At 38.1% G+C, this 16,407-nt stretch overlaps 2 protein-coding genes across 2 annotated transcripts; one reads left to right on the top strand and one right to left on the bottom strand.

The window, feature by feature from the left end:
* Window positions 1–1,004: 1,004 nt before the first annotated feature.
* On the bottom strand, window positions 1,005–9,444 carry wdr46 (WD repeat domain 46). Its single transcript, XM_042410361.1, has 14 exons — window positions 9,334–9,444; window positions 8,877–9,041; window positions 7,306–7,386; window positions 7,093–7,205; window positions 6,887–6,974; window positions 5,669–5,730; window positions 5,316–5,420; window positions 5,035–5,185; window positions 4,619–4,854; window positions 3,318–3,471; window positions 2,344–2,491; window positions 1,873–2,063; window positions 1,622–1,735; window positions 1,005–1,507 (listed from the first exon to the last, which is right to left on the bottom strand). Exons 1-14 carry the CDS (start codon window positions 9,388–9,390, stop codon window positions 1,388–1,390), a joined length of 1,785 nt encoding a protein of 594 aa, XP_042266295.1. The 5' UTR covers window positions 9,391–9,444; the 3' UTR covers window positions 1,005–1,387.
* Window positions 9,445–12,907: 3,463 nt separating this feature from the next.
* Window positions 12,908–16,097, top strand: LOC121896449 (cytosolic sulfotransferase 3-like). The gene is made up of 8 exons (XM_042410359.1): window positions 12,908–13,067; window positions 13,839–13,971; window positions 14,160–14,288; window positions 14,587–14,687; window positions 14,907–15,033; window positions 15,142–15,239; window positions 15,330–15,504; window positions 15,587–16,097. Exons 1-8 carry the CDS (start codon window positions 13,047–13,049, stop codon window positions 15,697–15,699), a joined length of 897 nt encoding a protein of 298 aa, XP_042266293.1. The 5' UTR covers window positions 12,908–13,046; the 3' UTR covers window positions 15,700–16,097.
* The last annotated feature ends 310 nt before the right edge of the window (window positions 16,098–16,407 follow it).

The following is a 16,407-nucleotide window of genomic DNA, read 5'->3' as shown; positions in this document are numbered from 1 at the left end:
ATATTCAGTATGAATGGAAGGAATGTTTTTATGACAAGAAAAACCTATTTCAATGTTCATTTGGGAACCTGACTATTGTTTTAAGAGAGACTTGAAAAATTGTGGACCTGTCCTTTAAGCCTGTAGCAAGTACACTCTGTAAGTCTTGCCAAATTAATGCGCAACATGAACTGTTTATGTTTAGGGCTTCAAAGAGTCTGTGTGAATCATTGTCCACCCCGCCTTTATGAGTTATTTCCTCAAATTCTTGTGAACTGCCAGTGCCAGTTGGTAACTGTTATTCAGGAAGTGTGGTTGAAATCACCTCTGCGAGAGAGACCCGAGAACAAATGTCATACGGACAATTTAGTCACACAAAGTAGTTGTCTTACTGATTGAAACATCCACAAACAGTATTAAAAATATCAGCAATTAGAGCCTTTGTCCCTCGGAGGAATTGGTATCTCTAGCTTCAGCTTCAATATATTTTGCAGTTTAGTAAGGTGTATTGTACTGGAAACCAGCCTCCCCAGTTCATAGTAGGTATGAGGAACTTCATAGCTAATCTATCCTGTTATCTAGTCTAACTGTATTTATTGAACTCAAGCAAGGATGTTAAATACCTCAGTGTGAACGTGACAGTGTGCATTAAACCCGCAGACAATAGGAAAGTGTTTGTCACTCAAACACTTCCTGTTGTCGACTTCGCCGTCCTCTTACTTTTTTATTTTGAGAACCTCATGAGTATATACACTTTTCTGAATTCTTGTCCTTTTTGAATCATAAATGAATCATTACAAAATTATTTTACAGGACCTCATTGTTTGTCATTGCTACTTGTAACTGTTGAACAGACGTCACCCAAATATGCCGGCTGATGACTTTAGGAGGGATACAGGCTGTGCTAATATCAGCTATTAATCTGTGACTTATTCTGTTAATGACTTCTAGTGCTGACAATGTGTAAGCATGTTTAAGTATGTTTTACATTCAGCTGTGATCTATAATAACACTGAATTCAGAGGTTTGGTATTATTTTGTTTATTTTTTAGAACATATTTATATAAAACATTTGACAGATGCCACCAAAGCACTCCATTTGACAAGGTCGAAAAAAAAATACAATTTAACACAAATTCTCGGTGACATCCATGCCAAAGATGGGACCTCACATAAGTTCATCCACCCATGTAGACAGGAAGTGCTTCAGGCTACAGGCATTAAATAGAATTGCCCTACCACTGCACTCAACATTGATTACAGATGAACAAATGAGCTGACTACATCCAGAATTTCTGCAGGACTTGTTTTGCTCGCACAGAGCAGTAATGTGTCCTTTATATGAAGTTCAAAGGTCACTCCCACAGAATGCCACGGGGTTTTTGGCTGCACAATGGGTCCTCTTTTTCTACTTTTTGAATCTGTCCAGAGCTGATCTCTGGCTAGATAACGCCGCCGCCTTCTTCTCCCTCTCGCTTCTTTCTTTTTCCATCTTCACTTTGTCCTGCACGGTTTTTCGTATTACATCCTACAGGGGGGGGGGGGGGGGTAAACAAGTCACATGACAAGTTAGATGAGCCTAACACTGCAGATGTAGCAGAAAGATAGTGCTTTTGCATTGGTTATGTTCTGAATTACTTACCCTCTGGTCTTCATGTGCCACTTGCTTCTTGCGCCTTTCAACATTGCCAGTAGAACTCCGACCTTTTTTCTTAAACTTGGGAACAAATTTTTCTTTGGCCAGCGGGTCATAGCCCTGACAAGACAAAACATGATTTCAGGAGGCTGTAAAAACAACATGTTCTGACCATGCATCAATATTTCAAAATGTACAGATGTGTGTCTTAAAATAAAATGTGATATTGTGCCATTAAGATGCTTCCAGACACTGACCAGAGCTTGGACCCTGTCTTGGTGCCTTTGCTGAAAGGTGGCATGGTCAACCTGCCCCAGCTCAGTCGGATCCAGGCTAATGAGATCTGGCTGGATCTTGTCCAGCAGGGCTTTAACCTCCCATTCCTGCCTCTGTTTTGCACTGCGGTATGGATTTGCATCCAGACCATCGAAGTTAGGCTCACCAGCACCTGAATGTAAATTAGAGTGACAGAGGGAAGGGAAGAGAACAGTTCATGAAGTTAAAGCACAGAAAAATATAATGTATGGATTGTTTTCAAAGTAAATCAAAATATTTTGATATATGGTTAAGTGACAGCAGCTCTTGTAGTTTGTTTTTTTTTAATTGCCAATTTACATACCACCACACCAAGCTGAAACACCAGTTTTAGTTCACCAAACAATGACCTACTTATTGCTTCCTTGTTATTCAGTCTACTTTTAAATATGTAATGTGAAATCGAATCAGACCTGGTACAAGCATGCTAGTGAAACCGTCTCCGTGCCCAACCCCGAGGACATCCTCAAAGGGACAGAAGTGCAGACCCCACACTGATCCCCGAACTCTATGAGCCATGTAGGGTTTAGTCACTGGAGAGCTCCACACGTCCCTGTACACCTGCAGGGAGACCGTTTTTACAGACACAGATGAATTGATTTGTGGGTATAAGGTTACCAATATGCAAAGATAAAAATGTCTTATGTGTCACAAGATTAAAAAAAAGACAAAACTCTGAACACAATAATTATGATCAAAATTCATTTCTGTGGTGTCATGGGTCATTTCAGGCAATAACTTTATACTTCATTTTTTTTAAAATTATCGTTGGAGAGAAGGTAGTTTGTCACTTCATTAAAAGGGAAGTAATATGTAACCATAAATTCATAGAAAGTTACTGAAAAAGGACAATGAATTAATTTGGTGCTTATTATATGGAAAATAGAGAGTGTTCAGTTGCACAGCAGGTCAGATGAACATGCTAAAATATAAACTTTGCAAGCAAACAATTCACAACATACACAGTTTCAGGTTTGCAATAATAAATAATGACTGCTGCAACTAACAATTACTTTCATTATGGAGATATATAAAATCTAAGACCAAGAAAGGCAGCAAATTGTCACTTTAAAAACCTGGAAACATCAAACCTTTGGCATTTTTGCTTGAATGACCTAAACAATTAATCGATTATCAAAATAGTTGATTAATATTCTTTAACCTCAATCTAACAATTAATCGAATAATCTTTGCAAATCCATTTCCTAAATCTGCAGTTAACACTTTCTCCATTAAACAACAGTGTTTTTTGCTGCTCATGGTAAATATACAGCAGTGTTCTTTCATGACAAACTGCAGCTCCAAATGAAAAATGCATCACTTCCTGTGCACCGATCGTATTTCAATGACAAATCATTAAAACGTGCAGTGTGACAGGGATAATGACCTGAACAATATCTCCCGTGGCTGCAGACAGCAGCCCCTTTTGGCTCAGTGACAAACAAGAAGCTCCAGCTGGGAGGAAGTAGGACTTGAGGGGCTTGAAGGCTCTGATGTCATATACTTTCAGCTTTTTATCCATGCCTGATGTCACCATGTATCTGCCAAAAAAGGAGACCATTACAACAGAGTGCTCTCTGGTGGACACTGTGGAAACTGCAGTTCACTGCTCACAACAGAAAATATACTGTAGTAGTTATTCAGCCTATAAATCTCTTTATCATTTATGGAATTATTCAGCCAAAGAAGAACTTGTTCATTTTTTACCACCCACTGTTCTGCGTGGAGGGCGCTAGCACTATGACTGCTACAATGGAGAGTTGTATTCATAAGAACATGTAATACACTGTATCAATAGATTACACTATATTTTGTCATTGTGGTAATTTTTAAAAACGATGCAAAGTCATTAAAATAATCCAGGTACAATGCACAGCCAAGTATACAACTGAATCTTTGAATGTTGTCTCCAGAGGGTGTTAATGATTACAAAGACTTTTAATCAAAGAATAAAGTAAAATACCGTATTGACCTGAATATAAGACGACCCCCCCCACCTTTACCAACAGCTGTTTTTGGAAAAAGACTTTTGGAAGATACAACACACTTTGGGAATGTTTCCCTGAGATACTGATAATCCAAGGAGAAGACACACCTCATCCTTGAAGTCTTGAAGACAAAAGTAAAATACTTCCATTAAAGCAGAAGGTAAATCTCACATTTGTGTATCTCTCTCCTGTCAGGCTCTTGGAAAAAAATCTACATTATTTTCTACAAAAATTAGCATTTTTCAGTGTGTTTGAGCTCCTCATCATCTGTGACAGAGGGAATTCTTGGCAGCTTGACAGATGATTCGGACCCCGGTCTGTTTCTGCAGTAAAGACGTTAGAAGGCGCTTTGGACTCATTTTTATGGATTTCTTTCCTCTGTGGCAGAAAAATGGCTTAAACTGGTACCAGTAGCTTAAACTGAGTTTAAAAAAAAAAAAACACTTTTAGGGGTGACTGACTCTAACAAACTAAAACTCTACAATCCATAATGCTCTCTGTAGTAACTGGTGTTACACCTGCACATTTTCCATTCAAGAAGGATCTCTGATCTTGTGAGCACGTGATTGTGGTTATTGTCTTATATTCAGGCCAATACGGTAATAATGAAAACAATATCATTGGAACTACTATGAAGCAACCTCCTGCTTCCAAAATAAATAAATATCCATGAGAAGTTTACAGTTTTAAGATGACTCACGTGCCGGTCTTGTCCACAGTGACAGAGCGCACGCCGCCCTGGTGACAGAGCATCTTGACAAGGGCTTCTTTCTGGTTGGGCGACCAGAGGGTGACTGTGCCGTTAGGGTGGCCGAGGTGGATGATGGCATTATGAGGGTTCTGGCACATCACATCAAGACGGCCAGTCTTGGTGCAGATAGCTGCCACCTCCTTTCCCACAGACACATCGAGGTATTGCAGGAAACTTGTGGAACTCTGAACACAAGAGCAAGAACAGGAGGATTTAAGCTAAAGAAACACTCTCAACTGAGCTGCTGATATGTTACATCAGGGTTCAGGGCGAATCCGCAATTCACAGATGATACATTTTAGTTATGGTGACAAATATGCAACAGATCATGTGTAAATCCTAGAAAAGAGGTTTAATGAACCCACCGCTGTGGCTAGCAAAAAGTGGTAGGGGAGGAACTGCATACGAAGGACGTCATTGAATTTGCGGATGCAGTGAAGCTCTATTCCATTGGAGTCATAGATGTATAGCCACTTCTTCTGAGCCACTGCGTACATGGTCTCACTGTGGAGCCACCTAAAACACAGTATTTTATTATATTTACAGAGTGGATGTTCACAGTTGCTGGTAGTAGAAGAATAATTCTAAAATACTACGCTGTGTGCTAAGTATGTTATAACTATTACAAAATGGTTGGATAACTTACTTTACATCATTGACAGACTCCATCACATTTATCTCACACATCAGCTGTTTGGACTGCCAGTCTATACAAGCGACATGGCCTCTTCTGCCACCAAGCAGCAGGTGACTGGAGGAAAGAACACATCATTAACAACACACGAACACCTCAAACATACAAACATATTTACATAAAAATGTCCTGAGTTTTCTCTTAACGCTGTTCCAACAATTTAAAAACATTTGCTGTAGTAGTTAAATGATTAAATTATTATATGCTGTCTTCCACTAACACAGATCATTTGGGAACATATAAATCAATACAAGATAAACATTTGATACGTTTGTTTGTATGAGTACAGAGAGTGTGACACTGACCGTCCAGTCCTGCTGTAATCTACTCGATATGGTCCAAACTGAGACAGTTTCAGATTAAAATACTGAGGAGGAAGTAGGAGAAAGGAAAAACAGATAAAGAAGAAGCAAATAGTCAGAGCAAAAACAAGACCTGGGACCTCCTAGAATTCATCTTAAATGTAATCAAACATTTGCCACAGTATGCTCATCTCTGATGCATAAAAATACAATAATAAAGTTACATTAACTTGTATCTTTCCTGTACAAATCTTAAATGAAGTTTGACTGCATTGAAGAGAGAAGATATTCAGAAACAGCAGCAAAAGCAGCACATGAAATGAAAAAAGTGACTTAGTAACAACTCTTAATCATGAGCTAAAAAGTAATCTAAGTCTTGTTCCCTTCAAAAAACACGGTGTTCTGTTAGTTTTGGGTGTGCTTTGTGCTTTTTTAACTAGACATAGAAAACATTGGATTTGATACAATACACTGGAAACAACATGTCCTGTGTGTACCACACAATGTTCCCAGCCTGTGTAATCCCACAGACACACAGCCTGTCTGATGATGGCTGAAAACCTGCCGTGCCCCAGGCAACCAACAGAAAATCCTCATACGTTATGTCTGGACTAGATTCTGTGTAGAGATTTTTTTATGCTTGGGAAGGTTTTGATCCATTTAAATATCTACTTTATCGTGGGTTTTTGCTGTAAATTGCTATTTAAAAGTAACATTTGATGGTTAACAAGGTCAAAATATAAACCTTTAATAAATATCAGGGTTTCTGCAGGGTTCACTAAGTTAAATTTAAGACCTTTTAATACCACATAGAAAGCAAATTAAAACCAGTCATACCAGAAAGTAACAAAGTATTATCAGTAATAACAGTAAGGACGATTTCGCCTAGAATTGTTTATTATTATATCACATTATTTAGTACTTCCCTGCAGTATATAACGATAATTCCTGATTACATAATCAATTAATTTAATGTGACCAGAAAAGTGGCAGAAAACGTACAGATCAATTAACCAGTTACAAATGATTAACTTGAGTTAATTTGAGTTTTTGCAGCTTCCTTTACACAAAATCCACTGTTGCAAGAATTTTTTGAGGAAGATAAATTCTTTTAAAATTGCTTTTTAAGTCTTTAAAAGACACATATGTAGAGACCCTGAAATAAGAATGCAGCACTAAGATGTCAGAAGTGCCTACACTAGTGTCCAGTCAGTGTCCCACCTTTGCCCCAGATGTTATATCCACAGCATCAGCAATATCCTCCTGAGAGATGGTACACGTGTCCTCGTCTTCATCTCCTTCTAGAAACCTGAGATTAAAGGGAAATGTAGCACAACCAGGTGTTTCAGCGGTGGCTTAAAGTGACACTTTTCACCATTTAATCTCTGTCAGTATAGTGACATAAATAAGCCAGCAGCTGAAATTACCCTGCATCCTCTGGGAGTAGAAGGTCAAACCGAGCAGCTTGTTTCTGGGCCATTTCGGAGGCTTCTTCTGAGCGAGCTATCACATCTTTCAGCTTGGAATGGTGGCGCCGAGGCTAGGACGAGAAGAATAATGAAATGAGATGACGCCTAGTGGCAACAGCTAACTCCACTTACTTACCAGGAATTGTAAATAAGACACATTGAGGTGCTTACCTTTTTAGTTTTTTCTTTCCTCTTGAACTTCTGCACCCTGTCTTCAGGAATAGGGGCAGGCCCAGGGAAAGGGTCTGATTTCTGAGGAGAAAATACACTCACTTTAATTTTTTTAACACTGAAATTATAATGCAGAGCTGGGGGATATATTGATAGAATATAATACTGGAATATGACATTAGATGTTTTTGGGAATCTGTGGTATTTCCATAATGTGGTGTAGAGTAAATATGATCTACTTCTGGTTATAAATGCTGCTTTACAGTTAAGGGATGCACTGCATGTACATTCAGTACATGGCTCTTGATTCAACACACAAGTTTGGTACGACTATTGTTCACTTCCGTCACAAATATACTACTTTAAGAAAGATACATTTTATACTACATTGGAAAAAGAAATTTACAAATATTGTTAGAAAACACTCACTGTTGCTGTGTTAAACGCACATAAATTTCAAATTCTAGCGGAGATCTTAAAGTTTCCAAAGACACTAAAAATGTCAGGCTGAATTTGGGGGAAATATTTATAAGAATGATGTGCAAGATTATTTTTATCAAGAATATTTCCGGTTGATGGAGTAGTGCAGCCATAAATCCCATGGCATCTTACCTTTGATATTTCATTTAGAGATTAAGCGATTATCAAACGACAAAACTAATCAGCAACTATTTGTTTTATAATTTAGTAAATGTTTAGTCATTTTTTAACACATTCCCTGTTTTATCTTATCTTACATAACAGTAAATAAACTCTATTAAAGCTGCAATGATAAGTCAATCGACAGAAAGTTAATCGCCAACTATTTTGACAACCGAATAATTGTTTTGAGTGATTTCATAAGAATGCCAAAACTCTCTTGATCCAGCTTCTTCAATATCACTATTTTCTGGTTTCTTTAGTTTATAATAGTAAACTGATTATCTTTGGGTTGTGGACTGTTTGATAGGACAAAACAGAAAATTTTAGGTTGCAACTTGGGCTTTGGGAAACAGTGATTTTTCACCATTTCCTGACATCTTATAGACCAAACAACTAATCCATTAATTGAGAAAATAATCAACAGAGTAATGACTAATGACAATAATCATTAGTTGCAGCCCTTAACTGTATAACTTTGGTTTTTGGACTGCTGGTCAGACAAAACAAGACATATAAAGATGTTGTCTCTTTTCTGACATTTTAGACCAAATGATGAACGTAACTGTTAGTTGCAGCTTTACTCATTTTTTTAGGCCACAACTATCCCTGGCCTGACGATACCTTACATAAAATGATCCCGTTGAGTTGTACACAGTTTAAATTTAAATTCTGATTAAAAAGAGAGCACTGGTATCAGATTGGTACTCTGTCTCAGCAGATATCTAGAGCTTCAGTATTGGAATTGGTATACAGAGAGTTTGTTTGCAAGGTGATGAGATCTTGCTGTTATTTTTCTGTATTTAACCATCACATTAGGTTCAAGGTTTCAGTTAATTTGTTTTCAATCAGCTTCAGTGAGTTAATACAGACTGATTGAAAGGGGCATTGATGATGGGCCAGTCAAACAACAAGCACTTTTATTCTCTTACCCCTGATATGACTTTATTTCCATCTGTTTGCTCCTGTTCTTGCTTTCTTCTCTTTGCTTTCTGTGTCTCCTGCTCCTCAGCAGCTTCAGTCGTCTCTTCGTCTTTTCCCACTTTGTTTTCATCTTTCTCCTCTTCCTGCGGTTCCTCCCAGTATCGAGCAGGAGGCTGTCAGAAAGGAGAAAATTGTCTCAGGTTAGCAGCAGCGACTTTACGGAAATAACTGAGTTTAGAGTATTTATTTGTGCTCAGAAACAGGGTCAGCTCGACTCCCCCGAGGACCTCCTCTAACTTACATCAAGGCTGCTGCAGTTAGCTGCCTGATGCTAGCAAATAACGAGCTAAATGCTACTTTGAATGTGTCAGTTTCAAAGGCACAGAGCTAGCCTGTCTTATCCGACAGCAACAAAAGCTCGACACCGTTGCGATAATGACCTCTTACTTATTTATTCACAGTTACCTTTTTCTTTTTCCCCACGTGTGTATCCTTTACCGTTGCCTCGCCGACCGACGCCATCTTTCTTGTATACGTTTTTTACTTCCTGTGACGTCTCTTCCTGCCCTGTCCACTCTCATACTGTATTATTATTATTGTAGTTATTTATCGGGACCGTGTACAGTTTTTAACATAAATGATGCGCTACACCAGAGTTAGCTCAAAGCTAATTTACATCTGCAGTCCTGCACAATCAAAATATACAACAGCACAACAATAAACAGTACAAAGCAAAAAAACACACAGAACACATCATACAAAATACAAAATACAAAGCCACACACAAAAGCACATCACATACACCCACAAGCGCTTCAAACTTGCTCCTGTCAGCCCTGATCTCCTCATTCCCTCCATCGTGTCCTTTCTTTCTGAGGTATATTCCCTGCAGTTTACAATTACATGTTCAGTCAACAACTACATGTTCCTGGAACCTGACAATGCTCACAAAGTCCAGTTGGATGCTTCCCTATAATGTGGAGAGTCCTCCTCTTTTCTATATCCTCCCCCTGTTTCTCTCAATACCAACTCTATTTGTCTTCCTCTTGTCTCCTGATCCCAGTGCTGCTGCCACTCTATTGATCCTAATCCAAATGCATGTGACCACAGTGCCTTGATGTATTACTTGTGAATGTATTTCCATTATTTCACATAGTATGTCCTGCCGATTTAATGGATGTGCCTGGCTTTAAGCTGTACAGATGCTGAGTTGTTACAAATCAGAACTCTATTAGGTTTGGCTTGTTCAATCCCCTCATAAGCCAAATGGCGTCCAACTCTTGTTGTACTTGTTTATTTTATAAATGCCTGGAAAGTATTACCTATACTAAAGTAATTAACAAACCCAATTATTTTATAAATGAATGTTATTGTTTTGTATTCCATGTAATCAAATAGTTACTTGACAGTGATTTTTACTTTTTTTAATCATCAAGGTCCACTTACTAGCTTTTCCTGGGGCTTTCAACCAAACCCCACAGAAAACGCAGTTAGTGAACCATAGCCTGATCATTGCTGGATTTTTTGAGGCAAATACCTACCTACTGATATTTGAGAGTTTTTAAAAAATCAGAAAATTATTTTTAGCCAATTTTTCTATATCTTTACATTGAAATAAAACATAAACTTATAATAAGGTTCCCCTACACTTGTTTTTTAAAGAACTGTGAACAAATTTGGCTTTTAGATGGATGCAGCCCAGATTCTTACTACTTGTCGGTTTAATTTGGTGGTGGACGAACTATGTAATGGTGTCACTGTTCCTAAATCGCCTTAAAAGCATCTTTGCATTTCTGTAGTGCAATTTTGTGTACTTATCGGCCGGACATATACAGTATCTGCAATAAGATAACAACAGCCGATGTATTACACAGGCTGATTTATTGGTTAATTTATCTAAAGGCTAGATTATCAAGAGTGGATCTTAGAATGGATTTTTTTTTTGTCAGATAATTACAAACTCAAATTGAATCAAATTCCTTAATTTTCCTTTAATTCCTTTACCCTAACCCTAATCTTAACCTCAACCTGAAACCTAACCCTAACCGCTAGAGTTTGTCCCTCCAGCAGATCCAATCTAGCATTTACCCTCCCCTTCCAAGTGTGTAAGAAAACCTATGGTGGCTGCGAAAGGCCCAATCTAGAGCCGGTGTTTGGGTTGTCCATTTTATTCTGCTGTAGAAACATGGTGGTGCAACATGGCGGGCTCCATGGAAGAGGACTCGCTACGTCGGGTCCTCATATGTAGATTAAAGGGCTCATTCTAATGCAACGAAAACACAACAATTCTAATTTTCAGGTGATTATACACTAATTAAAACATACTTATGAATATTATATTCCATTTCTGTCAAGTCCCTTCTGCTAGATGCCACTAAATTCTACACACTGCATCTTTAAGTAAAAGTTGAGATTTTTCAGCCCGGACCAAAGTGGTGGAACAACTGACAGACAGCCCTATAGAGTCAAGCCGCCAGTGTGGTAACTCTCACTTACCGCTATTAACCTAAGGTTAATCCATGCAGATAGCTTTGTTTTTATTTACCCAGCTTTTGAGATATACGTTGAAATATATAAAAGTTGAGTTCAAAAATTCATACTTGACATTCTGCAGCACAAAGCAAGTCTTTATCTGAAAGTCAGTAGTTAACTTACAGTATATGTATTTCCTTGCATGACATGTTTTAGAAGTGATCCCTCCCTTCAGATGCCCCATTAACTTCTTATCTGTTTATTTTGTGTGCGTGTGTGTGTATCCTCAACGACCGACAACCAATTAAACTTTTGAGAGGTTACAGCTGCACATGGCCTCTGGGTCCGTGCTCTTCCTCCCCAGGCTCACTGGAAAAATTTTTTGAAAATGGGCCAAGATTCTTCATCTATACATGGAGAAAGTGCAGTTCACAGACAGGACAGAACTGCAGATTGAAAACTAACTGCAAAGAAGAAGCTTTCTTATGTTTTTCTTGCTGTGTATTGTGGTTTTAACTCAAATGCACTTTAAAGGATAAAGAACTGTGTGTGTTTTGAGTTGAACACAAGCACACAGTTCCCAAGTGACTGTGACATTGTTTAAATGTGCATACACAACTTATGTAACTAAGGCAAAGTAATGAGGCTAGTGGGCCTCAAGGTTGGACAACGCCATCTGGGGAAAAGATCCCCAGGAAATCTAAATAAGGGTTGTCATGGGTGTAACAAAATAATAAGGAAACATGGATTTTGACTCTCGATGGGCAATTTATTGAATACTAGTTATAAAAAAAATCAGGTTTAGGGCAATTTATTTATTACAACATGATGAAAGCACAAAGTCCTAAAAAAAAAGAACAAAATGTTAATGCCAACTTGCCACGGACGCTAGAGAAAAAGATAAAATTACTAAAAACACCTCAGAATTCATAGGAGCCAGACATGTAGGGGGTTACCTGAGTGCTACCAGGACACCACCACACACACAGAGTTGTGCGCTGTCATCTAAACACAAGACCACACAATAGTGACCGAGTTGAAAATGCACACAGTTAGCACCTCACACCACCACCATGCAGTAGAGAGGAGAGGGACAGCAGCCAGTACAACACCCTGTTCGTTTGGCAGAGACACTAGGAAAAAAGGGGAAAAAGTAAGGCTGAAAGCCAACCTATCACACATACATAACTCGTTTATGGTTACAAAGAACAAAAAAATGTGGTATGAAAGTAGGAAAACCTGTGTTTGATGATTATTTGGGATTACTGATGCTGAGTTTTGTGTTAATCTGCTGCATTCAGACAGTCAGTTGTCAATAATGAAATAAAGGGGCCAAAACAGGAGGGGGGTACTGTATTCAGACAGACAGCAACAAGATATAACAGATTCTTCATCACTGCACACAATGAGTTGAAAAAAGTTGAATCAGACGAAATCTTGATGTATTAGGCAAACAGCTGCGTATACCATGCATGTTCTGTATGTTTCTGAGAAAAGAGGGGAATAAAGGGGAACGACTCGGGACTTCTGGTGGGACGGGGAGGGGCTGGACTTTTCATATCAGCTCTGGCACTGAGACCAAAATTACAGTGGGGAGACTATTATGTAACAGGAAGGAAAATAGTTGGGTGGTTAGGGAAAAATTACAAAAGGAGACAAGAAAAGGATAAGAAACAGAAACGACAGAGAAACTTGCGGTGATCAGCATGTCAGTAAATCCGGACAAGGTACGTCTGATCTGTTACGGGATTTCTAAATGAATCTCTTTTTTTAGACCTACGTGTGCTTTACTGTCAAGTGGGGTTCATTACTTGTTAAACATGTAGTGCAGAGCTTATGAGAATGGAATTGTAAATGCATGTAAAAGTGATGTATTATCAACTGCTTTTACATATTTGAAGAATTCAACCCCTCTTGTCTTTAACAGCAACAGTGTTTTTTCTAACTATTCTTTGAGCACAATATTGTTCTTTTTGGCTCTTAATTGTTTGTTGTTTCTATCCTTTTAAGATGACTTTTAGAAGTTATTTTAAGACATTTTGACTTCACTGTCTGCAGATGACAATGAACAATGTTGTTTGGCATGTTACATTAATCCAATTCTTTATTTATTATGAATGAACTTTCGTACACTCTTGGTAAATATACAGTGTCAGTCAAAAGTGTGGACACACCTTCCCAAAGTGTCCAAACTTTTGACTGTTACTGTATGCACATTTTATTCATTTCATTTTAAACTCTGACAGATTTTTTCAGTTTATTTTTATTGTACATTTATTTTGTATTATATGATTGACTTGTGGTACTTGTACTATCTCTTACTTTGTGTAGGTAATTATAGTTTGAATTATCTTTTATATTTTGATTGTTATGCACCACAACATCAAGGCAAACCTACTTGACAATAAATCTTTTAATAAACCTTGTGCTTGTTTCTTCTTTCTTTTTCCCCAAAATCAAATTGCTCCAGTTTCATTGCATTTTTTTTTTTTTTAAAGATGGATTCACGAGCAGAGCTGTTTGATTTCCATGGAGTTTCCATGACCCACTATTTCACAGACAACTGGGAGAACATTCAAAACTTCCAGGCCAGGCCAGATGATATACTTATTGCAACATACCCCAAAGCAGGTCAGTCCATAATCTCTTAAAAAGATGTATGTATAGAGGTGAGGGGTCAGGATAGTCTAAGAGTACTGTCTCTAAAGAATACAGTCTAGACCTGCTCATATGAAAAGTGTCCCGAGATAACTTCTGTTATGATTTGGCACTATATAAATAAAATTGACTTGGCTTTCTTTCTCCTCTTCTTCTTTTAGGGACCACATGGGTCTCATACATCCTTGACCTGCTGTATTTTGGCCAGAAATCTCCAGAGCGTGAGACATCCATCCCTATCTATGAAAGAGTGGCTTTCTTGGAGATCTGTGTCCCACCTTTGGAGTCAGGTTAAACAGAAAATCTCACGTCACACACATATTTCATTTAAAACTGTGGTAGTGATTGTCTACATTTTTTCCAAATCAGTAAACTAAATCTTTGACATCGGGTTACATGAGATTGTGTTGTATTGTAAAGGTTGTGTAATAGTGAAAGTGGTTGTTGCATTTGTCTTAATCATCATATTAGAGAAGTTCTATTCCCATTATTAGCATGTTTCTATCTCACTGTAAAATTCAAGAAACTATACATGAATGGCTTATAAGATCAGAGTGTTGCTCTCTCCATCTTCATCTCTTCATCCAGGGAAAGATCTGGCGGACAAGCTCCCCACCTCTCCTCGACTCATTAAAACTCATTTTCCAGTCCAGTTTGTGCCAAAATCCTTTTGGGAGCAAAAATGCAGGGTACAGTAGCCTGTGTTTTATTTCCTTTCTCAACATATGATCACAGGAAGCTGAGATAGATGACGAAGTAACTTCAGCAGCATAAAGGACTCTATATTTCATTTAAAGGCTAAATGACGACAAAATGAACAAACTGATGTATACTTCCAGCTACAAGAAACACTTATGTCTCATGTAATGTTAGCCTTTAGATTACTGAAGTCTGTTCTTCTCCTGTAGATGGTCTACGTGGCCCGAAACGCCAAGGACAACATGGTGTCTTATTTCCACTTTAATCGTATGACTATGATTCAGCCAGAGCCAGGAGACTGGAGCAACTTCTTCCAGAAATTCATGGAGGGAAAGAGTATGTACAGAATGATAAGCAATAATAATGTTGTTTTCATTGGAACAGAGATGCACATCTTTCCTCAACACTCTGCAAGTGCTTTCATGTATTGTTTTATTGCTTCAGTGGTGTGCGGATCCTGGTATGACCACGTGAACGGCTGGTGGAAGAAGAAACAGACTTATCCAAACCTCCATTACATGTTCTACGAAGATCTGATTGAGGTTATTTTTTATTTTTGGGTTGCCTGTGCTTGTGTTTGTTTGTGCTGTAGCTGATAATAGCGGGATTATGTTTTACCATTGTGTTTCCAGGATACTGGACGGGAAATAGACAAACTCTGCTGCTTTCTTGGTTTGTCTCCTTCGACCGAGGAGAAGAACAGAATTGCATGTGGGGTGCAGTTTGATAACATGAAAAAGAACAACTTGGTCAACTATTCTACGTTCGCGATTATGGATTTCAAAATTTCTCCCTTCATGAGAAAAGGTAACCTGATGAATAATTAACAATGTGTGTGACAAGAAAAAACACAGCTGAAATACCTGACTGATTCTTTGTGGCTCTGCAGGGAAGGTTGGTGACTGGAAGAACCACTTCACTGTAGCTCAGAATGAAGAGTTTGATGAAGACTACAAGAAAAAGATGAAGGATCCCACTCTTCAGTTCCGCACTGAAATTTAAACAGGACTGAACAGGCTGAGAAAACAGTTATTGTAGCTGATATGATCTGAATTAGGCCTGTGAACTACATATCATGAACACAATAGATATCATATTCTTTAAAAACAAGAGGATGTACTGTATCTGTATAAAACACAAATATTAACCATTGATGTAATTAACCAAATTAATTCTTAAACAAAAAATGTAGGTTAAGTTTGTATCATGTCTCTGTATGACTGAATGACAACTATAATTTACATTGATGCTCTCAAATGAGACAAAGAGATCTGTGTGATCAGTAATCCAAAGATATTCATTTGTTCTTTCTTTTTGTGTCTGCCATTTCTTGTACTCTGATTAAAACTAGGGTTTATATCATTTAAGTATATTTGTAATAAAACAATAATAGAACTCATTCTTACTGTTCCATTTTCTTCTGTGTGTGAGACAATAAAACTGAGTGGACATGCCAGAAGCCCCAAGGGACCAAGAGAAGCTGGCTGGCTGCACTGGGGGAAGGGCGAGGTGAAACACGTATCAGTGGGGAAACAAAGGCCGTGTCTGAAATCACTCCTAATTCACTATATACTGCACTACATTTACTTTCCACCATTTTATTTGAGTATCTGAATTCTGTGTGTGTAAATCTAACCACTATGTATAGTATACAGTCGCCTCAAAAATGTCACAATGAACAAAACAGTGGTGCATCTACACTACTTTCTG

Source organism: Thunnus maccoyii, chromosome 4 (genome assembly GCF_910596095.1).
Source record: "Thunnus maccoyii chromosome 4, fThuMac1.1, whole genome shotgun sequence".
Taxonomy (NCBI): Eukaryota; Metazoa; Chordata; class Actinopteri; order Scombriformes; family Scombridae; genus Thunnus; species Thunnus maccoyii.
The sequence above is the reverse complement of the archived record's forward strand: the minus strand, read 5'-3'. Positions and strand labels throughout refer to the sequence as shown.